Source organism: Ursus americanus, chromosome 10 (genome assembly GCF_024610735.1).
Source record: "Ursus americanus isolate L20-20 chromosome 10, mUrsAme1.1.p, whole genome shotgun sequence".
NCBI lineage: Eukaryota > Metazoa > Chordata > Mammalia > Carnivora > Ursidae > Ursus > Ursus americanus.
This window is the reverse complement of record NC_142136.1, coordinates 11,714,336-11,740,003: the sequence shown is the minus strand read 5'-3', so window position 1 is coordinate 11,740,003 and position 25,668 is coordinate 11,714,336. Positions and strand designations below refer to the sequence as shown.

At 39.5% G+C, this 25,668-nt stretch overlaps 2 protein-coding genes across 2 annotated transcripts in view; one reads left to right on the top strand and one right to left on the bottom strand.

Moving 5' to 3' along the window:
• UBAC2 (UBA domain containing 2) overlaps positions 1-25,668 on the top strand; it is a 166,205-nt gene that overhangs the window by 67,833 nt on the left and 72,704 nt on the right. The gene's annotated exons all lie outside the window — the stretch shown is intronic.
• GPR183 (G protein-coupled receptor 183) lies at positions 10,864-25,664 on the bottom strand. The gene is made up of 2 exons (XM_045811009.2): positions 25,580-25,664; positions 10,864-13,232 (listed from the first exon to the last, which is right to left on the bottom strand). The coding sequence occupies exon 2, from the start codon at positions 13,200-13,202 to the stop codon at positions 12,129-12,131; it is 1,074 nt and encodes a 357-aa protein (XP_045666965.1). The 5' UTR covers positions 13,203-13,232; positions 25,580-25,664; the 3' UTR covers positions 10,864-12,128.

Here is a 25,668-nt window from a genome sequence, read left to right as displayed (position 1 = left end):
CACCACTGCCTGTCACTCCTGTGTCATTTCACACCTTTCTAAATTTACGTATGCAGACAGTTCTCATTGCAGCATCCTTTCTCCCTTGCTTGGCAGACTTCTGCTTATCCTTCAGGACTCGCCTGAGATATCTAGTCTGTGAAACCCACCCCAGCCAGAATGGATCCCTCCTTCCTTTGTGTTCATGGATGATTTTATGCTTACAGGTTACACATAACATTTATTACTTGGTTTTGTAATTAATTACCTAATTGACCACTCTCTTAACTTAAGAGCAGGCTCTTCTCTTTCATGGCCCCCTCAGTGTACAGCATCTGGGAGACAGCGTGGAGTAGTGAAATGAGTGTTCTTTAATACCAGAGAGATCTGGCTGTGATTGAAATTTTGGTCTGCCACATGCTAAGTTACTTGAATTATTCTTTTGTATTAATGCCCTTTCTTTTCTTTTCCTTCCCCCCCCCCCCGCCCCACCTCTCTCTCTCTCTCGGTAAGTCACCTCAAATCTGTTACTCAGAAAAATATAAACATTGAATTTCAAATTTGAGTTCAATGGTATTTTTTAAAGGATTGAAATATGGATTTATAAAATCATTTCCAGCATCTTCCCTAGAGAGAAATATATAATCTATTCATTCTTGCTTTCTCAAAATATCTCTTTTCCCAACAATGTCACAGTCATCCCATCAGTTCAGTATTTGGGTGTGTAATGCTATGTGTGCGACATCGTCTGTTAGGACCCAGTGAGCACACACCATTCTTGTCCCAGGCACTGTGTGCCACCTCGATGTCACTTTAGTCCTCAGAATAATCCTGTACAGTGGGAACTATCCTCTCCTTGGAGGACACAGGCTCAGAAACCTTGAGCACCATTTTCTGTAATGTGATGAAAGAAAATCGTGATGTTAGAAGATAAGTGTGAAAAGGAAGTGGCTTCTGTTGCCTCACTTATGCGTTTGACATTGTCCCAGGAGCGATTAGGAAATGAAATAGCTACTCGCTGTAATCAAGATATTAGTAATGTTTGAAGCCCAGTGTCTTCAGAATCAAATAAAATGGAATGCAGAGTTTCTTACCTTGGAGATTGTGGGTTAGTTGTGAAAAGACACGCTGGCTTTTCACACTGCAGGGATTGCATTCGCAGTTTCAGTCATCAGAGCGTCTTTCCAGGGGACACATTGAATGTATCCTGTTTGAAAGGGTCTGTAGTCTATCATCAGAGGGTTATGGAAGGCCATGTGACCAGTGATTTTATATGTGAACGTGAGGACAGTGGTATGGTTAACCTAACACACTTTTCTCAACCTTGGTCAGCACTTTCAGTTGCATACTTCTTGGCTGGGGGGGAGAGGGGGGGCTCTGCTGAGCATTGCGGGGGTGTTAGGCAATATCCCTGGGCTCCACCCACTAGATGCCAGTGGCAACCCCACCCCCAGTCATGACAGCCATTGCCAGATGACACTTGGAGGGTGGGGAGACAAAATTGCCCCCAGTGGAGGGCCACTGCCCTAAAGTGAGCTTTTACAGCACTGATTTCCTCTGTGTTGAGATCCCATAATGTGCATGGTGCTGGGTGGTAAGTAGAACCTTGAAAAGAGCCCACACCCTTGAGTTACTGATGGCCTGTGAAGCTTGTTGAGATCTTTTGACTAGGTAGAATGTTTCTAGTAGTTGACTGAAATAGCTTTGGTTGAGGCTATTAGTAAAAATTTGTTTCAAAGAAGTTTAACATCTGTTTTCATTTCTGCTTTTGTAAGTTGCTTTGCTACTCAATTCCTTTATTTTAGATATTTCCTCTTAGAACTTAAAACATTTGAGTATATGTCAAAATTTCCAGTTTAATGGGATATATGTTTTATTTGAGAAGAAATAAAACTATTAATAACTTTAACTTAAGATAGGACAGTGGAAAGTTTAATGATGTTAAGTCAGGCTGAGATGACAGCAGTGTAGATAATAGTGAAGGGAACTAGAAGTCTGGTATATTCAAGATTCACTTCCTGTTCTTGTTTATCATTGGAAAGTTGCACCTTATGAAAGATTTGAGATTCAGATCATTGCATTATTCTAAGAAAAAAAGTTCAAAATGCTAACCACGTCTTGGTAACCATAGCAAAATATATAGCACACAAAAATAATCTCATACCTATCTTAGGGTTGAATTTTTTTGTGTATGATCTATGTTGAGTTCTGAAGTATCTAATGTGCTTTTGTTATCTGAGGTCAAAGGGATAAAGGCTTTCTCGGTTATGAGAACACAGGCATGCCTGTTAGTTGAAGTAATAGAACCGACTCCAGCTTATCAAGCAGAGAAAGAGTTTATTAGTAAAGCAGTTCAGAGAATATTTGGGAGGGCAGTGAACCAGTCAAGGATGCAACAAAACCAGAATAACACTCAAAGTTATCCCTCCCCTAAACGGATATTATTTGTTTACTTAATGGTTAATGTTGGCTTATGGAACCTAAGGTTCATGAGGACAACTTAGTCTGTATTATTTTCAACTCTCATCCTGATGCCTGGAACAGTGCTTCCTTCATAGTAAGCCCTTAATAACTATTTGTTGTGTAAGTAAATTACTACATCAAGGATATGTTTGTTAATATTAGCAACAACTTGGAGAAAAAATACAGAGTAGCATTATGAAATGTTAATATTATGCATTCTATTTGGAGATCTTTTCCATAGCAGAATTTACTCTTTCTGCTAAGGAATCTTGATAAATATGTATTGGATAACTGTTTTGTACCATAGAGCCTTGTTTTACATATGTTCCTGGTTTAGATGAACATCCACAGCAGTCTTAGTATTACTCTGTCCGTGAGAAAGCAGAGGTTCTTAGAATTGATTGAGTCACTAGGGTCATGCCTGCGTATTTAACAGGCAGAGCCTAGACTGAAATTCATGCCTGTCTGACTCTTAGCTCAGACATTTCCTTTTGTGTAACACAGCCTTAACGCTCCTTTTTTTTTTTTTAAGGTAAAAAATGTAGTGAATGGTCCTCTGTTTATTGTACTAGAAAGTAATTTGAGTGTATAAACTCACCAGACTGGGGCTTCCTAGATACATTTTTAACTGCCATGTTGCAGATGTTTATAAAAGTAGATGTTAGTGTCTAAAGACAACTTTTAGGTTGTATTCAGATTTTGCTGCTAAAATGAGAAGTACGAAATAAGCACATGTTGCAAGAAGGAAAATGCCCCATGGAACAGTATCTGAAAAAGCACCAACTATATGCCACTGTAGTTATTTGGCTATTAATTTTCATTTTAACTTAATGGAAGAAACTGCGCTATTCCTTTTCAGAGCTCCCAAATGCTGCCACTGTGTCTAAGACTTTAAAGAATTTTTTGAAGTAGCTCAGCTTATAGAAAAATCACAGGAAGTGGACAAAAAAACTTGCACAGACTCTAAACCCAGGCACCCTAATTATTAACATCTTTCACATTTGCCTTGTTGTTTTCTATGTACATATGGTACTTTTTCCGAATCATTTGAGAGCAAGCTGTAGATATAATGCCCCTTTACCCCTAAATACATCAGTATATATTAGTTTATTCATATTTGGCAATTGTCCCAATAATGTCCTATTTTATAGCAAAAAGGAAAAAAAATCTCATCTGTGGTCCAATCCATTATTATATCATGCATTTGTTGTTATGTCCCTTAACTCTTTAATCTGGAACAGTTCTCATTCTGCCCTTGTCTTTTATGCGCTTGACACTTTAAAGAGTATAAGCCAGTTACTTTAAAGAAGATGGACGTTATTTTAATAATATGGTAAAGTTAAGGGTTTTTAAAGATTATTTTATTTTTTAAGATTTATGTGAGAGAGAGAGAGAGCAAGAGAGCACACACGCACGATGTGGGGGGAGGGGGAGGGAGAAGCAGACTCCCTACTGAGCAGGGAGCCTGACACGGGGCTCAATCCCAGGACTCTGCGATCATAACCTGAGCCAAAGGTAGACGCTTAACTGACTGAGCCGCCTAGGCACCCCAAGATTATTTATTTTAGAGAGAGAGAAAAAGCATGTGCACATGTGGGCATGCGTGAGTGGGGGGGGGGCAGAGCAAGAGGGAGAGAATCTCAAGCAGACTCCCCACTGAGTGCGGAACCTGCCACGGGGCTCCATCTCAGGGCCCTGAGATCATGACCCAGAGATCGTGACCTTAGCGAAAATCAAGAGTCGGATGCTTAATTGATTGAGCCACTCAGGCACCCCTTTTGTTTCTTTTTTTTTTTTAATTAAACACTCCTTCCTCCCTTTTGGTAGAGTATTTTTGTATTTTTTGTGGTATGATGGATACATTTAGATTGGCTTGCTCATTATCTTTCCCACAGTCCTCGTCATGTACCTCCACATAAAGCAGAGGGTGGAAAGCTGAATACTTTATTTCTTAAGCCCCCTTGCATCCAGTGTTCGGAATATGATTTAGGCTTCACCAGTCAGAAGAACTTATATGGTGCTGAGTTCAGTGTGAGCCAAGGTGGTAGCGTATGAAATACCAATTTTGTGGTCTAGTTCTACAGACCCAACAGGACTCTAGAGGTTCTAGTTCACACAACTTCCTGATTCCTGGATTACATTGAAATGATGTAATGACTTCCTGATTTCCCAGTATCCTGAATGTGGCAGAGGAAGCAGTCTTCCAGGTAGACCAGTTGTTCTGTGTTGTTCCTGGAGGCACAGCCTGAATCTGCCCTTCTAGCCTTTTCAGCAGTTTTATAAGTACCTAATTCTGTGTACTAAGTCTTTTTCTGCCCAAGATAACTTGAGAGCTATTCTGTTATCTATAAGTGAATCTTTGCTGACAAGACTGGTTGTCAAGAGAATTCGACTTTTACGTTCGACTTCAAGTATGTATATACAAAGCAGTATACCTGAATTTGAAAGACTTCCATTTGAACTGGAGCATGGTGTAAGGAAAAGGAAGGAGCCTTTGTGTTGGGAGGTCAGTGGAGCATTATGTATGTGCATGTGTGTATGTTTATGAAACCCTGACAGTCTTTTCATGTGGATTTCTGTGTATCCTGTTCTTTGTTGGTGACTTTGTCACTGAAAGCCATCTTTTACTAGGACTTCTTGAAGGTCGGTTGAGACTTTTCTCCCATGTGATCTTAAAATATGAATGTGGCCATGTGTCCCATTCCTGTCCTCTCATATAATTTGGGTCGTGCAGCTAACTAATGAGAGACAGACTTTGAGCCACGTGATATGCACTGCCATCTCTCTCTCAATCCTTTTTGAGTTTGTCCCTGAATTTCTGCTTCTACCCCTCATGTGTAAGAAGAGTATGGGAATGTGTTGGAGACTATACTTAGCAGTTTTTAAAATGTATTACAGAAAAATTTCAAACACAACACAAATGCAGAGAGAATACTATAATGATTACCATGTAGTCATCACCTTATCAGCTTTTTGCCAAACACACAAACTTCAAATAATTTGACAACTGGATCCCTAATGGGATACTTTTTTTTTTCTTTCCATCTACCACTTTACCATTTGCTTCCTCAGTTCTGCATGGCCAAGACCTACAGCATCTTTCAGCCCTGCCCCTGCCTCTGATTGACTGGTTTCTCCCTGGGTCTCTCCAGAGACCCAAGTGTGTGGGTACAGGTACAGTCAGGCCATGTCCCAGGTTGAGCGCTTACCAGGTTGTGGGACTAAAAATGGGTATGCTTTGATTTCTTGTTGTGAGTGTTAGGTCTATGGGTCTGTTTTGTTGATGCCTTCTTCTTAACAGCTATTCTTCAGGTAAAGCTAATAACACTCAAATTCATGACCTCTCCTTGCTTTTGATCCCTTAATAGGGAAAAGAGTCAGTAATACACAAGATGGCACTTGTGATACTTTCACTGCTCTCTTGAACTGCAATATGTATATGGTAAACCAATGCGTAATCTAATTGGCATTTATTTTTTAAACCCAACTGCAGGCAGTAGCCCCATATATTCTCACTATATATGTTAAAACAAAAAACCGATGTTTCGCTATAGGACATGAGGGGAAAATTATAGAGCTGCCATCCTCCAGCAGTAAGAACACATTGCGATGTTACCATTTTTAGAGCTCCATTAAAACCTTTGGTAGCCTCCTTGTAGTTTCATTCTGACACACTCTTTTCTTCTCAAAACCTGCATGGGAAAAGTCATTCTTACTAGTATAGAAATCAGAAATAAATGTTCTCACACTCTGAGAAAACTCATAAAAGCCAATCAAACGCTATTTGAATTCTTGGTTTGGATCAATTGTGGGATGTGCCATGTAGGACAGAAGAGTAATGGGCCCATGAGTGGCTTGCCATTTAGTTGATTAGGCAAGATATCTAAAAAAACATTATTAGCAGCCAGAAGCCACGTAGTAGGTATGCAATAAAGAGAAAAAGAAGGTCTTTAAAACTTTTGAGGAAGATAAACTATTGAAAAATAAGATCATGTGTTTTCCCACATGTGCTACCCTCCCATACAGTCCCTTCTTTCTAACAGCTGTGTCGTGGCAGAGATTTCTGTAAGGTAGAGCAGTCTGGTGTGTATTATCAGGGAGACATTAAATAACTGTATCTACCGTATGTTGCTTCTTGTATGCAGAAGGAAGAGGGAAAGCTGGGGGCACTCCTTATACTCACAGTAGAAAGCTAGTTTTTTGCTTTGTTTTGTTCTGTTTTTAAGAAATCTTGACTGATTTCATTGTCATTCCAGGTTCCAGTTTAGTGTATTTTTCATGATTAATATTCCAGTACAAAGCACATATTAATTACCTATTGCTGCCAAACAAGTTATGACCGGCAATAATAAAACCCCTTATCCATCGTACTCTAATATTACAAATCATATAGTAGTAACGTCAGCTAATATTGGGTTAACTGTAGTCAACATATATCTTCTGAGCATTACCGATGTGCGAGGTGCTGTGCTTGGAGTTACTCAGAATAGAAAGAAGTAAAAGTCAGGATCTCTGCCCCAGAGGAGCTTGTGTTTCAGGTGAGGGATGTAAGAGTGAATGCATGGGAAGTAATCGACCATGGGCTGTGTGATGTTGGCCAGGAGTTTACACATTATCTCATGCTATTGTTTCATTGATAAGAAAACTGAAATCTATAAAGGCAAAAGACTGGACAGAGGTGGTACAGCTGATTAGCAGTCAGACCAGAACTGTGTGTTTTCTTTTATTCTAAGATAGTACACATCTAAAGTTAAAACTATGTAGCATTGACTATATAAGATCCAAATAAGTTGAGAAAAGGAAGATGATGGGTGGCTGTGAGTGGTCAAAGAAGAATTTAAGGACGAGGTATGATTGGGATATGAGTGTAAAGAATCAATAGAGGAAGCAGAATAATCCAATTATTGGGAACCAAATATTCGTTATGTTCGTGGTACAGAAACAAAACCAACTAGACTAACTCAAAAGGTACATGTTGGGCAATAGAGGGAAATTAGGTTGCAGGGGCTTGAAAGTATGGGAGAGGAACGTGGACTTTGTGTGGTAGATCATGGGGAACTATTCTCAATCCTGGAGCATGAAATGACACAATGAAAGTGGGATTAAGGAAGATTATGTTTGTTTGCCAGGAGAACTGGATAGTGTCTGCATTTTTCTTTTCTTACGTTCTGTTTATTGGTCTGTTTCATTCTAAGTAGATTAAATGCTGCATTAGTCAGAAGGCTGGCTTATGTTGTAGCCACAAATTAACCCTGAAATCTCAGTGGCTAAATATATTAGTGTATTTCTTATTTGTGCTACTTGGCCAACATGAGTGGTTGGGGTAAAAGGTGGGGAGTTCTCCACTTACTCATTCAAGGATCCAGGCTCACAAAGGTTCCCACCATCTAGAACATCTCTGGTCACTGTGACAGGAGACAAGAGAGGAGTGGAATATCTCTCACTGCTCTCTAACACTTCAGCCTGGAAGTGACATATGTCACTTTTGCCCCCAGCCCATTGGTCAGATGTAGTCACATATGCCCCTAAGGGAATTTGAGGATATTTGGTGAACAGTGTCTCTTTCAAGGCTCTCTGAGGAGCTGGACCATAATTCTACTTGTTTAAGACAAATAGTATAGTGATTAAGATTAATGTGCAGACCCTGGAATTGGACTGGCTCCCCCACTTACAGCCGTTTGGGCAATTTACTGTTTCTCTGGGTTATCATTTCCTTGTCTGTAAAACAGGGGTAGTAATGGGACGAGCCTCACAGAAGTATTATGAGGCTTGAACAAGATTATATGTGTGTGTGTGTGTGTGTGCATGTGTGTATAGTGCTTCTCTAGAGGGATTATATATATGTATATATGTATATATATTGCTCCAAGCATTATGCCATGTTACTGTTAGCAAGTATTTGTGTTGATCTTGTTAGTACCATGCTGGCTTCCAGTATGATATCTGGAAGGAAGGCTGGTCTCTTGACAGTAGTTGAGGAGCCGGGGGAAAGACATCCTTGCACTCTGAGTCAGCCTCCAGGCACTGGGGTCCGATGGGGTGGATTTTATGCCTGGTTCCACCTCTGCATGTGGCCTGGCACTCAAGGTCCCTCATCAGCCAAATTGAAATAATAATTATCCCTGCTCTTAAGGCAGGGAGGATTAAGTGAAATGATGCCCGTCAAGTGCTTGGAAAAGTGGCACAGAGGAAGCAGTCAATAAATGTCCTTCTTAGCTAATTGAGCTTTTATTTTAAAAGAAATTTGGGGATTATCGTTTACGTGATCATTTTTTCAGAGTTTGGTATAAAACAGACTTGCATTGGCGGCATTTCTCATGAGTGCGTTTAGTCCATGCTGGATGCAGAATAGGCTGCGTTGTCGCTAGAGCAGCTTTTCATTTTTCATTCTGACCTGAGTAGTCAATAAGGACATGTTTTTAGCTTTGCAAAGAATAACAAATTACAATGGGCTAAAGAGTACCAAAATAGACCATTTTGAGAGCTAATTTAAGGTCAGTGCTTCCCCTTTTAAAATTGCCCGGTATTTTTTACTGATTGGTAAAAGTCACTGTCCTTGCCTCTTGAAATATAAAATTATTTCCAAGGAGAACATACTCTGTATCTAGATTTAAATTGACTTGTTGGGTAATTAGCTTTATTTTTTACTATTCCTAAATTGCAGGGTCTTAGCAGATCACAGTCTTCAATTACACATATGCTCTTGTATATACGCTTTAGTATATGTAATTAAGCATTTACGGTGCATCTTTTCATTGAGAAGTTAAGAACTTCACAGATATTTTAGCAGGGCTTTAGAGTTTTGTTAGGTTATGGTACAAAACAGGTGCTATTTGATTAGATGGATATTTGAGAACTTCTTGTGTGCCGGGCTTTGTACCATGTGCTGTGCACAGAAGCAGATGACATCCGTGTCTTCATGGAACTCACAGGCCAGTCAAGTTTATAATCTACCTACTGCTGGCTTTTTGTCCTGTTTAAGGATTAGATGGTCTGCTGGCATATAATGCAACAGTTTAAGCCTTCTAATACTTTTTCAGGGTCTATGTGGATACAGTTCTGTCTACTCTATGGCTAGGACAGAGAGTTAGGGTTACATTCCTGATGCTGCCTCTAATTTATCAGGTCCCTCTTCGGAACTTCGGTTTCTTAATAAAGCATGGGTGATATTATGTGTTTGTCCTGTTTCACAGGAATGTGGAAAGGAAGACATTACATAAAGTATGGACTATTGTGTAAATTATTGAGTTTGTCACATATACCTAATATTTCTAACATCTAACATTTACTATTCTGTATTCTCTGTACTATTTTATACTATCATTGAAGAGTTGATGCATTTATACTGATTCAAACTAAATAGCTTTGAGGGTTTTTTTTTTAATTAACCAAATATCCTTTTAGAAAAAAAATAAAATTATGGAGAGGTAGATATGATTAGCTGCTATATAACTGTCAGCTTTCCTAGATAAGTTTTTCTGGCTCACGATTATTAATAATGTATCACCTGATACATATAGAAAATACAGGGTTTGTGATTTTCAAACAGTGTGTTGTATATAAGTCTACCCTTTTGTTCTGTAACAGAATACAAAGATTATAGGACACTGTCCCTGTTCTCCAAGTTTAGCTACTCCATGAGGGAAGTAAATGCAAAGCCAACTAATAATCCGCGACAGTTTAAGGGTGCCCAGAGTCCATGTGTAAACCATGACTTCATGAATGAAGTAGGTAGTAGGGGCCTTTTGAAGGAGAGTGAATAGCTGAGTTAGACTGGAGTACAGACATTTTTTTTTAATTAGTTGACTACTGATTGGAGAAAATCATTTATATGGATTTGTGGTACAGTGGAGGTAGGAGGCAGAAAACTGTTAAACAGATAAAAGAATGTGTTATTCCTTTGCCAGGTGACATAGATATTTACTTTTGTGTTTGAAGGATCTTAAGATCCTGAGCACAGAGAGGACTTTCTCATCTGCGGTGAAGCAGCATGTTGGCTCATACGTAAGCTAGTCTGTGCTCCAGTGTTGTCATCGAACTCATGCACCACAGAGATGCCCTGAAGTTACGGTGGCCTCTTTCTGATTTTCCTTTAGTAGCTTTCATTACAGTGTTTCTTTTGGGATCTAACGCAAATGACTATGTAAGTGCCACCCTGCATAACATGTAGTCTTCGGCCCTTTCTTCTCCTTTGCTTGGGGGGTTTTATATAGAGTGAAGGGAAAGGCCCTAAGATCCTGACTTCCATCTGTGTAGTCTCACCTGTCTCCATCAAAGATCTGTTGAAAAGATCAGTACCTTTTTTTGGTCATTGGCCTCAAGGTCAGGTAGCTCTTTGTGAAATTCACATAATACAAATCTGAAAGTACTCAGTAAATGGTGTTGACTTAACCATAAAGTTTAATTTTCTTACAGGGTACAAGTTGGAAATGAGTAGGTTAAGAATTCGAAAGAAAAGATTTCCAGGATATAAAGCCTAAAAAAAATTTAAAGTATGACTCATGATATAGTGCTTCATTTCTTTCTGTTCCATTATCAAAATCGGTATTATTGCTAACATAGATACTGTATTGAGGTAATTTGGGGATTTAGTAAAACAAATTTGAGCTGACAGACAGGGTGACTACTTGCAAAGGTCATACTATTCATGCTAAGGTATTTATGTGAGCAAATGTATAATGTTGCAAAGAATCTCGGGAACTCTTTCAGTTTATAATTTTGCATTTTTCCACCTATCTTATTTAGGCAAACAGCAACTATACCTGCTGCTGCTCATCCTCTTTGCCCTTTCTGGTAACCCAGACCATTGAAATACAGATCAGGGTACTACCAACCTATGAATAAAAAAGAAATGATCCCCAGACACCCAAGAAAAGCCAAGCATATTTGCAATTTTTTTTTAATTCCCAAGCAGAATTCAGCAAGTGGACCCTCCTACCAGTGGGTACCTCCACATAAAATCCTTGTCATATGCCTAACTGGTGGGCCCTTAAATACTCTGCTGGCTGCCTGGGAAAGAGCTCAGTGTTTTCATTGCCTCTGTCACCATTATTACTTATAACGTTATCATCCAAATCTATTTCTAATTCTATTCTCCCTCTAAGTAGGCATTGAAAGAAGTACTCTTAATTTTGTAGTATCCTGCTCTTTATTCCAACAGAGTCGTTGAAACAGAATATTTATGACTCAGAACAAAACAAAATGCTGATGTTATTTAGGAGATGAAAGTCTGAAATTGAAAAAAGTATGGATTAAAGAAATATGTTACCAAAAATAAAGAAACTTGTTACAATATTGACATTTTTACAAGGGCAATATACAATCATACAGTCTTTTCTTTTGCCAAATTATTGGCAGGAAATACTGATGTTGTAATTTTTAATTTTTTATTAAAATTTTAAAAAGATTTTTTTATAAAACTTTTTACACTGAGAGTTATTAAAATACCCTCCCTTTTGGTGTAGCATTTCATTTACAAATTAGAACTTTGCTTTATGTTATTTTCTTGAGTGTAAAAATAATATATATCAGTTTTCTTCCAAGTTGGAGGTGGGAGCTCATGCCCAATGAAAGGAATTTACAGGAATCCTACTTGGAAGTTGAACAATCATTTTGCTTTATAAGAAAAGTCCGGCAAAGTTTGTCATAAAATCTACTTTGCTATAATTCCAAGATTTAATTCCTTTTCACTTTCCGTTTAACGACTTGGAATGTATCATTGTTTGAGTTTCTGTCATTTCACGTGAGTTTTCTTCAGGGGCTGACCTCACGGCACTGGAAATTGATACACTGACCTGACGCTTCAACATCTTCATAACCTTTCTCTTATACCCTTTACATGCAAAGAAATATATAAAAGGGTCCATGCAGCAATTGAAGTTCATCAGGCATACTGTAAAGTGCAGAGAGATCTGGAATGAATGTCTTTGGCTGCATTCCAGGAGATCAGGAAAATGAAGCTTTTTAATCATGTGTTGAATAATTGCAACATGGTAAGGTGTGAAACAGAGAACAAACACAACAATTATAAAAATAATTGTGTTGAGAGCCTTTTTGTTTACACCAGATTTCTCAGTTAGTGGGTTCTGTTTGGCAGTTTTAAAGAGTTTGCAACAGATTTGAGAGTAGCAGATGAGAATGATCAGGAGAGGAAGCACATATCCTATGAAACATGCACCAAGCAGGATCCAGGGAAGAAATTTTGTTTCTTCAAAGTTTGGATATTCCATGCATGTAGTCCTTTCTTCCTCCTGCTTTGACATGGGTTTTATGAGTAGTGGGAGTGTTTGAGCAAATACTAGAATCCAGACCCCTATGCAAATGCCTTTGGCATATTTAATTCTTTTCATCTTATTGTACCGCAGAGGGTGCACCACAGCAAAGAACCGGTCAATGCTCAAGCAGGTCATGAAGTTCACACCTGCGTATGTATTGATGTAAAACACCAGAGCAGTTATCCTGCACAAGGCCTCGCCGATTCTCCAGTCAAAGCCCAGTGCGTAGTAGGCTATCCGTGTAGGCAGAGCAGTGGTAAAAAGTATATCAGAAATCACCAAGTTTGTTGAATAGAGGGTGGTAGAGTTGATTTTTTTCCTGTTTTGAATAATGACAACCAAGGCTAGCACGTTTCCTACAAGCCCAATAATGAAGACAATGCTGTAATGCAGAGGCATTAGTATCCTGGCTGTGCCGCGGTGTGCATAGAGATCACAGTCGTTTCCCTGCGAAGCCGCAGAGGCTGTAGTAAAATTGTTGTCCATTTTTGTATCCAACAGTGGTGTTCACAGTCTCTAGGAAGAACCAAGGAGAGTACTTTTAATTAAAAGCAGATTTAACTAAAAGCAATATAAACTGCCCTTTATAGACCTAACTTCTAAAATTTTAAGATTTATATAGTTTTTTAAAAATCTATGAAGTGTTGCACAGTAAAAGAAACCATCAACAAAACCTTAGAAGGGCACCCTAGTGAATGGGAGAAGGTATTTGCAAATGGTATATCCAATATGGGGTTAGTATCCAAAATATATGAGGAACTTACATGACTCAAAGCAAAAATAATCTGATTAAGAATGAGCAGAGGACCTGAACAAACATTTTTCCAAAGAAGACCTACAAATGGCCAACAGACACATGAAAAGATGCTCAGTCTCACTAATCATCAGGGAAATGCAAATCAAAACCACAGTGAGGTATCACCTCACACTGGTTGGAATGGCTAGTATCAAAAAGACAAGAAATGGCAAGTACTGATGAGGATCAGTACTTGAGGAAAGGGAACCCTTTGTGCACTGTTGGTGGGAATGCAAACTGGCACAGCCGCTGTGGAAAATAGTATGGAGGTTTCTCAAAAAGTTAAAAATAGAATTACCATATGATCCAGTAATTCCACTAATGGGAATTTACCCAAAGAGGATGAAAACATGAATTCAAAAAGATATATGTACCCCTGTGTTTATATTAGTGTTATTTACAATAGCCAAGATATGGAAGCAGCCTAAGTGTCGTCTGATAGGTGAATAGATACTACACACACACACACACACACACACACACACACTCGCACAAGAATATTAGCCATAAAAAGAATGAGATCTTGCCATTTGCAACAACATGGGTGGATCTAGTGGGCATTATGCTAAGTGAAGTAAGTCAGAGAAAGATAAATACCATATGATTTCTCCATGTGGAGTCTAAAAAAGCAAGACAAACAAAAAAATCAGAAACAGAACCATAAATACAGAGAACAAACTGGTAGTCACCAAAGGAGAAGTAGGTGGGGAGTATAAGTGAAATAGATAAAGGGGATTATTAAGAAGTACCCCCCCAAAAAAGAAAAAGAATCTGTGATATGTACTATGTTTACATATATAGTAACAAGAACAAAGAATCAGATTTGCATTTTTACTCATAATTTAGTGATTTTTGGCAAAGCCCTGGCAAAGGAAACAAAACCATCTAAATAGAGCAAATGTATTTTTGTGATAAGAGGGGATGCACTAACTTTTTAGGCAGAAATTTCCCCCCTTTTTTTCCTGAATCATTGTCTGGTTAAGAACAAAATTGTGTGCAGCACCCCACATCTCAGATGGATGTAGAACTTTGCTTTTAAATTGAATTTCAGTTGGAATTTTTTTTTTGGCCAAATGCGTATCACTGCCAGGAAATGAAATCAGTCACACATTTATTTAGTGAAATATGAATTTACCACAGTGATCTGATTTGTGTTAACCTAAAAAGTATGAGAAACAAGCTAAGGCCTTGTTAGGAACTGAAAGTTAGGTTTTCTTTTAAAAAAGAAGAAGATGGTAACCACGACAACCACGACAAAAACGACGAAAAAGAAAGAAAAAAACTTAAGCTGTTTCAGGGGGAAAGGTTAAGATTAATTCTGCAGTAGATCATTCCCCAAGTACTGCACTGACGGATGCAGCGTACATTCCTACATTTCGCAGGCTAGTAAGCATCGCACACGTGGTGTCTTGTGTTTGCTTTATCCACTTAGATGTTCATGGATCAGTGTAACCTGAGTATTTGTCATATGTCAATCTCATATAGACATTGGGTATTTCTACAGTATTCCAGTGTGTTAATGCATAATTTGCTTAGCTACGCCCTTGATGAATATTTGGATTATTTCCAATTATTTTCTTGTGATAAATAATGTTAAGATGGAATTTCAAGTCCTACGTTAAAAAGTGGAAAACCACGATAAAACTCCTTATATGGGGCTGAGCTTTGATAAAACTTCGGAAGAGCAGAACAAAAACTTCTGTGAAGTTATTTTTAGAAGAAAAATGATATTCCGATAGGACTGTCTCTGTGCACAGATCTCATCTGAAAGTCATCAAAATTAAGGGAAGATTTCAATATATCTAGCAATGATGGTTTACATTAAAAGAAAAAGACTCTGTCCCTAGCCATATCAAAGCACCGACGACTCCTCTGACTGCTAACTTAGTTCTAACACTCAAACTGTGAAACTAACAGACAGTGGGGGTTGTCAGGGGATGAGGTTATAATGTTATAGGTGTGCATTACATACAGGGTTGATAGGTTAATTGTTAAAATATGGAAATACAACCTAAAGAAAAGCGAACAAGAATGAAAGTGGTACTTTCTGTTAAACAAGAAAAGATGGGAAAGGAGATTATGAGAAAGAAATTTAAATGGATTGAACTCACCTGTTAAAAGAGACTATCAGTTTGGATTTGTGTAAAAAAAAAAAAAACAACCCAACTGTATGCCGCTTAGAAGAGACACAGCTGAAAAAGTGACTCAGAAAGGTTGAAAATAAAGGCATGAGAAAACACAGATCAGTCAAATCCCAACCAGTGGAAAGCCAAAGTAGCAATACTAACATCAGAAAAAATAGACTTCAAGGCAAATTCAATATCAAGAGAGATGAAGAGGGTCACAGCAGAAGTTAAAAAGAGCAGTTCACAAAGGACATAAAGATCTTGAATTATGCATGTAACAGCAAAATTTAAAGGACAAATTGGCAAATCCACAACCGTAATGGGAGATTTTAGCACATCTTTATTAGAATATGCCAGATAAAAAAGAGGTTAGAGACTTGAAAGATTTACCCAATGTGACTTTGCAGAATTTGTGCTGAAGGTACACGAGCATTTTTGCAAATTTGACTGTGTACAAGGTCATCAGAGGACCTCAGAACATTCAGAAAACTGTTAACCTAGCAGCTAATATGCCAGTGCCTACGGGGCAACTAAATTAGAAATTAACAATAGAAAGATAAAGGATACATTTGGAATCTAAAAAAATATGCTTCTAAGAGACTCATGGGTTAAGAAATCACAGTGGGAATTTTGAAGTACTTAGAACAAAATGACAAAAGTACTCTATGCCAAACTATGGGATGCAGCTGAAGTGTTGGTCTCAGATGCAGAGCCCTGAATGCATTTATTTTATTTGCAGATTTTTGAGTATAGTTAACACATGTTACATGAGTTTCAGGTGTACAGCATAGTGACTCAACAACTCTATGTGCTTGTGAAAGCGTTTATTTTTTAAAAAGATTGAAAATAGATAAACATACAGTTCAGGAAGCTAGAAGAGAATTGTTTACCCAAGGAAAGTAGAAGAAAATGATAAAGATAATTGCAGAAATTAATAAGATTGAAAACAAAACAAAAACCCAGTAAATATGGACTTTCCTTTTGTGCAGGAAAAAACAGAGTGATTCTTGAAATCATGGGAATTGCAATTGTGGAATGAAAATAGAAAAACCTTTATCCACTTAGTTGAGAAAGTCTTTGTGTGAGAAGTAACTTTTCAAGAACTGAGACTAGACACAGAGAGGTGAAAATCCCAGACAAGGGTTGTAACTTAGGAACAGGTAGCAAGAACTTCTTTTATTTTTGTACTTTCTGTGAAAATTTTTTTTCTGAAAATCTCAGCATGTTTATTTTATTTTGAGTATTTCCCGACAGATTTGGGAAATGCGTTTAAAACTACATACTGGGGTAGAAATTCTCCATATGAGTAAATATTACTGTAGAGATTAGGAAAGTTACATTAATGTCGGACTCAGAGAAGAATGTGCCATTGCTTGCTTGCCATGTTGTAAATGTGCATCCAACTTCTTCCTGAATGAAGTATGGCAACCAGGAGAGCCAGAAATGTCAGGGGTTGCAGAACATTTGATGTTCAAGAATATTTAACAATGTTAATTACAAAGGTGAAATTTGCAAGCAAACCAAATGTCCGTCATCAGGGGATTGGTTACATATCTTATGGTGTAGCCATACAGTGGAATACTCTGCAGCCACTGGAAATGGCAGTGTGGATGCCTATTTCTCGACAGGGAATAATGTTAAGTAAGGAAAGCAGATCACACGACATACCACTTTGGGGGGAAGGAAAAGCAATTATGTACACACACATCTGCACAGATATATATGCCAAAATGTAATTTTGTACAAGTCATTTTTGAGTTTTATCCATATACTTTAAAATTTTTAATACTGAACATGAATTGACTATGAAATGAGGAAATAGGTAAATAATCTGAGAAAAAAAATTTTTTTTAGTTCTGTTCGTCTTACGAAAACCTTGTCTTCTGATATACATTTCAAAGGTAGTCCTTCAGTGCTCTTTACTCAGATTGATGCGTTCATTTTTATTAGGTGCCTACCTTTAAGCCCTATCTGAAAGAACACTCACAGCGATCCTGTGGGCTGAGTACTGCTGTCACCTACCTACTTGCCATGTGAGGAAACTGAGTGTCGTAGCGGTTAAAAGGTCAGGCTGGATCCTTCTCCCTGGTGATCGGGCTTCACGTCCCCCACTGTGTCCAGTCCTTGGCAGGGGCAGCTCATACTGCCCTTGAAGAACTGAGAGTTTGTGGCTTTGCAGTGGTCTCGGCTTTAAGAAACATCCTTCCCTGTAAATAAACAGCCCGGGAACAGTGTGGCCCAACCACTCCAGAGCAGGGGAATGATTCTTCCTAACGACAGTGGAGTTCCCACTTCCAGGACAGCGTCGAACCCCACAGGGGTTCTTGAGGGGCCTCTTACTACCCACCCTCATCCTGAGTCAGTCAGAGGAAGACACCTGCACGATGTGGGCATGTGAATGGGACGGCTCAGAAATGATCTTTGGTAGAGATGAATCAAGGCCGTCTTGAAATCCGGTCATTTGGGTGTTTGGTGACCTCTCGAAAGTTGATTATTAGTCAGTGACACTAGCATATTACCTTAGTTCTTGATTATATCCATCCTATGCTATCAGTGCCATAATTTTAGTCAATTTTATCTTCTCTAAAGTGAGAGAAAAATCCTTTCATGTACTTGACCGTTGTTATCCGATTCTTATATGAATCGATCCCCATTTATTATCATCTTCCCTCAGAGGTATTATTTTATACCTTCCTTTAATCATTTGAGGATTCCAGATTATTTTCCTGAACCTTGACTTACTCCATTCTTTTATTCAGCAAAAGTTGTTTTTAGTGTTTTCATATGCTAGGTCCTGGAAATATTGAGATGATATCTTTCAGTATGGGAGGGCCTGAAACTGAAGGATGAATGTATGATGTTGGGAATGTGCTCTTGTCTAATGAGGCATTATCTCACTGTTCTTGGTAGGGCTCCTTCTCACACATACCAGGCTTCTGGTATGCTCTTTGGATTACAGTACTCCTTATCAACCTTTGGATTGCAAATTGCTCTTTTAATCATTTTTTTCAGGTGTAACTAACTTCCTCCCACCTTCCCTTCCTCCTTTTCTTCCTTTATTTATTCCTGAATACATTTTAATTATTTTACTTTTTAAAAAAAAATAAGTTCATCTTTTTTTTTTTTTTTTTTTTTAAGTAAGCTCCACGCCCAACATGGAGCTTGAACTCATGACCTCGAGATCAAGAGTCACATGCTCTACGGCTTGAGCCAGCCAGGCTCCCTGGAAGTGTCTTCCATTTTTATACTCGTTAAACAACAGCTTCTGACATGTTATTAGTATAGATATACTGCATTGTACTTGGGAGTACTGTGTCTTGTCACTTTACTGCCTAGAGAAAAGCACAAAGGAATGTTTGTTTTGAATCTTTTTTCCTTAGAATACTTGTATCTATAATAATTATAATTTCCTCATAATGCTTTCTAATGGAAAGGTATGTGTGGTCGCTAAACTGTCCTTAATGCCCCACACTCTGAGGGACGTAAATGAGGCTTGAAACCTTTGCCCTGAGGGCACAGTGAGTGAGTGGGCTGCGTAGTATGGGGCAGGTTCTGCCCCGGGTTCCGCCTGAGGAACCCCCTTCCCTCCTGAAAGTGAAGTAACTGCGGCCACCCTGGCAGCTGTCTGTTGCCATGTGTGGTGAAGCAGAGGGGTCTGTCCCAGTTTTGTCTCTGCCATGCAATATTGCTAACTCTGCTACTATTCTAACATATGTAAAACAGCAAACTCTTCCACAGCAAAATACCCTCCGCTGTATTTTTACTTGTTTTCGGAAGTGGGTCTGTGTGTGTCTAGAGTTGATTTCATTGCTACTAGAGTAGCTAACGTTTTTTAAGACATTATCATCTCATTTTTGCATAACCGGACATGTTGACATGAGCTGACAAGATCTTTCTAGCTACAGAAAGGAAGAAAATAAGAGGCTCCCCCCAAAACTCATCTATTAGTATTTAAGAAAATTATCTGAGCTCTAATGTAATACGTCCTCTGGAAATATATACCCTGGTACCAACTTGCCCGGATAATTATTTTCTTAGCTTTTATTTGGGGCAGAAACAGAATCAAACCACTGTATTCAAAGATTTAGTATGAACTTGAGTACTGGCTTTTAGTTTTTGCTTTAAGATTCCTGAAATGTCACCTTTACCCCTAATAATTTATTCACTTAATAACCAATCAACAACCTTAAATGAAAAAGAGCTAAATTATTAGTAATTTTGTTCAAATTCAGGCCTTAGCAACGAATTGCTTGGTTCAAGTCATGTGAAATGATAAGCAACAGGAGGTGACTTCTCCGTAAGGCCAAGTCTGCTCAAGACCGTGTTTACACATCAAGATGATGTGACTCAGAGTGCCCACAGTGGCATGCACCAAAGAGGAAGCTCCAGGACCATGCTTTCAAAACAACCAGAAGAGGCACAAGAGTGTGGACCCACAGATAGGAATTTTATTTGTGTATTGTTAAATGATGAGTGTTGATTGATCTGATTCTCTGATTTCTCTTGATACACTGTCCTTTGTTGAGGAGAGGTAAGGTTGAGGGAAAGTTTGTGGAATGGGGAAAAATGAAATCTTTGAGAAAGGAGAATGCAGTGAGAGCTTGGGTTCTGTGGAACCACAGGGATTCGGTCTACGGAGGAACCGGACAAGCACAGATGGATCAGGATCGGAGGCCGGGGCGGCTGAGCAGTGCCCTTGAGAATAAACAGACTTCATGGCAGAAAGAGACCTTGCTTCTTCCTCTGGCTGCCTGGTCTTCTGAACACTTGTCAGTTACTCGCCAAAGCCTCCTTGTTCTTGACTGAGCAAACAGGGACGTCTGAGTGTGGTCCAGTGTCACACATGTCGTGGCCTCGCACTCACCTAGTGATTTTTTTCCACCTCCTTTTTAGTTGACTAAAAAGCCTTCACTTGAGCAGTTGTGTGGGCCATTTGCCTGTTAAGCAGGCAGGTGGGAAACATGAATTCTTGCCTGTGGGACAGAAACCCAGGGCACAGGCTGCGACCAGCCTCTTGTCACTTCGTTGGCAAAGTCAGATGGTCGGTTCCAGGAAGCTGCTGCTCCGCTGCTCTTCATAGTCAGTGCGTGCCCCAGTTAACTCCGTGAATAAATCTGTCTACACCAGCAGGTCATTTTTTTGTTTTCCAGCCAGCTTTGAGTCCTATTTTGATAGCTGTGACTGTGGTCAAGATTCACTTTTGGAAGGATCTAGGAAACATTTTCCCAGAAGGAGACATGCTGGCAGCCACCTGCACTTTCTCAGGATAGAGCCTCACACATGCCAGAGTGTCTGTGTTCAGAGTCGAGTTGTCTGTGGTCGGTCTGTATGAGGGGACCTCCCTGCCCTGCCTCCTGGGGAGCTCGCTTTTTCTGGCTTGTGGAAGTGTGACGCTGCTGCTGACCCCACGGCCGAGGCTGGCTCTGACCACCTCTCAGTAAGTCTGCAGAGGGTCATTTACAGGACAGGGTGCAGAGAACTTCTTGAACACAGAAAGCAACAACAGTGTTCTCCAGTCTGTAGTTTCCTTTGTGTGTGTCTGGGGTGTCCTCACCTAATGGGCACTAAAGAAGACACTTCACCTTCCATAAATACGTATGTTGGAATTGATGGGAAAGGGGCCTGACATTCGAATTATTGGAGTAAGCGCCCACTTGCACATTTGGGGTTTCACATATCCTAGCTATTTTTCTTTCACCTTTCACTGATTTTCTTTGTGTGGCGTTTGGCAGCTTTAGCACTGGCTAGGATGGTGTGAAAGTTATCAAACGTGAAGACAAAGGAGGTGGTAATACAAAGGACTAGGGTTATACAACGTAATGTGTAGAAACTGTAAGAAAAAAGAATCCCACTGTAATAGTCATTTCAGTGTGAGGAAGACAAATACCATGTTTCCATGTGGCTTGATCTGACCTTTAAGTACGATCACTAGGTAATATAAAAAGATTTTATAGCGAAGATCTGAGATCTTTATTCTCTGAGTTCAGAATGTTTCTAGAAATCATACGTGCCTTTTCTCCTTAAAGTTCAAGGGAGTTTCAGGTTTTGTTGTTTGTCTCTTATCTCATGGAAATTAGTCAGAAACATTAAGTGTCCTTATTTTGTGGATAAACAGAATTCCAGAGGTTGGGTCATTTGCTCGGGGTCCTCCCTCGGTCTGGGTACTAAGTTAGGCGTCACAGAGATGTCCAGGACTCCGTGCCCTGCTTCACCCGCCACCTCCCGTCAGTGGTTCCTGTGCCTTCAACCTCCTGACTCTCTCCTGCACTTGACCTTTCCTCTGCACCGTGTGTCTGTCTGTCCATCTGCCTGTCCTTTTACCACTCCCGCTACCTGCCTTCAGGCCACCCTTGCTACTCCTTGGAGCTCCGGCTTCAGCTTTCACAATGCCTTTCAAGTGCGGCCCATTGAACCCCGGGCAGATGGAAAGCTCTCAGTCGGGACACATGATTTCCTTCTGACTGGGCTCTGCTTCCCTCTTCAGCTGGCTCCCTGGCCATTTTCTCCCTCTGATGCCTTGGCTCCAGACTTACTGAATTATTTGCAGTTTTTTGATGTCCTGTGTTCCCTCACAGCTCTGTGCCTTTCTGGCACTCTTCCTTCTTTGTCCTATATCCTGAGCTCCTACTTTCCTTCAAGACCTAGTTCAAACCCAGCTGTTCTGGAAGCTTCCCTGATTTTATCCTCTCCTGCTTCCTTGCCAGCATCCCCAAGAAAGACAGTGTGGAGTACCCTTGTGAAGGCACTGTGCTCTGTACTAGCGTCAGTATTGTTGAGTTTCTGTTTCTGCTTCCCACTAGCCGGTGAAGTCCCGTGAGTGGGAGCGGTGTTAATTTTGTATATCTCCAGCTGACCCAGGACTGAGGCACGATAACTACCCATTAAAGAATAGCAGAGTCCCAGCTTTCTTGATCCTTAGAGGTACTTCATCAGAGTTCTTGATTAGTAATAGTAACCAATATCATTAAGTGCAGACGGTCTTCCAGGCACCATTCTGGGCACTCTATGTGTATTCACTCACTGAATCATCACAGAACTTTCACAAACCCATATCCAGTGGTGAAACTGAGGCCCAGAGCACTTTCATGTGCCTAAAGACACAGCTGTTAAGTGTCAGGGTTCAATCCTGACGGTTTGGCTCCAGAAATCACATTCAGTGCAATGTGTGTTTTATCCCTATCTCCTGTTTCCAACATGATCTGGTATTATTGCTAGAAAACAAGTAAAAATAGGAAGACTTTTCTAAACTTTAACATGTACCAACTCATCCTGTCTGAACTAGAGAGAAGAGGAGAGCTGGGGAGATGGAAGGAGGGAGGGGGGGAAGGAAATATGTTGATTTTTAAATGAAAGTATTCATTAATTTATTTGTAACATATTTTAAAACAAGTAAAGATTTTATTTTACAAGTGAATTTAGATTTTACTATTTTTAACAATATTTCCATAAAACAATTTGGACTAAAAGAAGATGGTGAATACCTAGAATAGCTTTTATTTTTTTTAATCTTTATTTTTTTAATTTTTTTTTTAAGATTTTAGTTATTTATTTGAGAGAGGGAGAGACAAAGCGAGAGCGCACAAGCAGCGGGGGTGGGGGGTGGGGAGAGAGGGATAAGCAGATTCCACGCTGAGCAGGGAGCCTGATGCAGCCCGATCCCAGGACCCTGGGATCATGACCTGAGCCTAAGGCAGATGCTTAACCAACTGAGCCACCCACGCACTCTCTAGGATAGTTTTTATGCTATTAACTTTATCTTTATACTACTTTTTAGGTATTTGTAAACAATTTTTTAAAAAAGATTTATTTGAGAAAGAGAGCGAGAAAGAGTGAGAGCACAAGCCAGAGGGAGGAACAGGCTCCCTGCTGAGCAAGGAGCCGGATGTGGGGCTTGATGCCAGGATCATGACCTGAGCCTAAGACAGACACTAAACTGACTGAGCCACCCAGATGCCCTGTATTTGTAGACATTTAACAAAATATTTTTATTCTTTGAGTTTTCAAGATACCACAAGGATCTTTGTTAATTCTGCAGTTTTCAGATGATTTTCACATGCATTATCTCATCTGACATTGAAGCCCTGTGCTTTACAGACTTCTTGGAAAGCTGAGGAATTACATGGGCTGGAGGGGCTTACACACCCTCAGCACACTCCATACTCTGTGGCCTTGAACACTGCAGTAAGCCCTTACCCATGGCAGGGAGAGAAGCATCCTTTGTAAACTGCTCTGCAGGATGGGAAGCTCTTTCTTTTAAATGCACACTTTTTAAGGATGATGGCTTTCTCTGTTATAACTCTTTTCCCATAGAGTGTTTCAGAGCCATCCTACAGTAGATACCTAGTAAATGCCTGTGGATTACTTAAGTGAAGGAAAGTCATATAGTGATCTGAGGTAGTATCTGTTCCAGTAAATGACTGGTCATGTTACTAATAAGCTCTTGGAAGCCAGTTGAAAGTAATTTATAAGAGGCATTACCACCCCCCCACCACCACATGGTAGCTGGCGAGCCGGTGAGTGAGGAGGCTTTGTGCCACAGTGTGCTCTTTACGGTGTTATGTCCCAAAAGTACTATTAAGTCCCAGAGAGAAAGCACGCACTGAAGTATTAGCAGATGCAGAGTGTAGACGGTGAGCACAGCGACATGTTTACCCTCCCCAGACTCAGTCTTTATGTATATATTCTGTAAAGATCTGCAAATTAGTTTAAGAATAATAATTCTCGCAAAATGATAGGACAAGGAGACTTTGCCTACTGTATTCATCCTTTGGTAGTTTAATGGGTAGAGGGAGAGGAGAATACAGATAGCAGTTTTCTAGCACTTACTATATGACGGCCAGTGTGACAAGGACTAGGCTGTATTATTACTCCCCGTTGTACAAATGAAGCAACTGAAGTCAGAGACTGCCCAAGGCCACACAGCTTAGAAATAATGGAGCCCAGGTTCAAGCCTGACTGCAGAGCCCATGCTCTGAACCACTGCACTGTACTGCACTTGGAGCGAGTCCCCTCAGGACCCCCAGACACACCTTCCTTTAGAGGAAGTCTGCTCACAGCTTATGTTTTTGCCAAGAATTTCTATTACTTCCATTCCCAACCTGGACATAAATATTGCAAATCACTGCATGTACTTCATTGTTTTTGACATTTTTTTAGGCACGTGGAAATTCTAGGAAAAATAGACATGTTTAGCTTTAGTGATCATTAAATAAATATAAAGCAAGCAACGGATTCATTTTTCACTTATCAAATTAACAGTTTATATTTAGAATTAAAATACGCAGGTTGGCTGAGAAGAGTGAAGCCCAGATTGTCACTGGTGGGAGGGTTAATTGCTAAAATGTTTTTGTAAACCAAAAAACATCAATTTATATATAAAACTTTAAAAACATTTATACCCTTTGCCCGAGGAATTCTAGTACTGGGATTCTATCCAGAGAAGTACTAGAAAGTATAGAAGTAGTAGAAGTATAGAAAAGACCTTTATGTACATAGATACGTGGTCAAAGAGTAGAATTTAATAACCCTTTTATTTTAAATTGTGCTGAATAATTTGTATACACATGCATTTAAGTGTAGGGATACTCCATTTTAAAATAAATTTGTTCTTTTCCCTTCATTCTAAAGTACCCTGAAATATTGGCATTATTTACTGATTTTTACTGGATAGTGTTTTTTGCAATAATGAGTTCACACAGAATTACAAAGTAAACCCTATTTTTTGGCATAGATTTCTGGCACGATCCATTGTTTTCACCTACCTCAATATTAGCTAATTAGAACTGCCAGTCATCAGAGAGTCTAGACTATGTTAATGATACAATTTTTGTTAGAAATATTTATAGTTGCGTTGAGTAGGTTCTATTCCTTTATACCTTAATTAGGCCTCTAAAGTTTTACAGAAGACTTTGTTTAAAAAAAACAGAATATGCAGTACTTACCTCTCAGTGCCTGGTCGGGGCCTCCGTGCAGTGGCACTCAGTATCTGCCCAACTGACGTAGGTTACTTCGGCATGTTAGGAGAGATTAT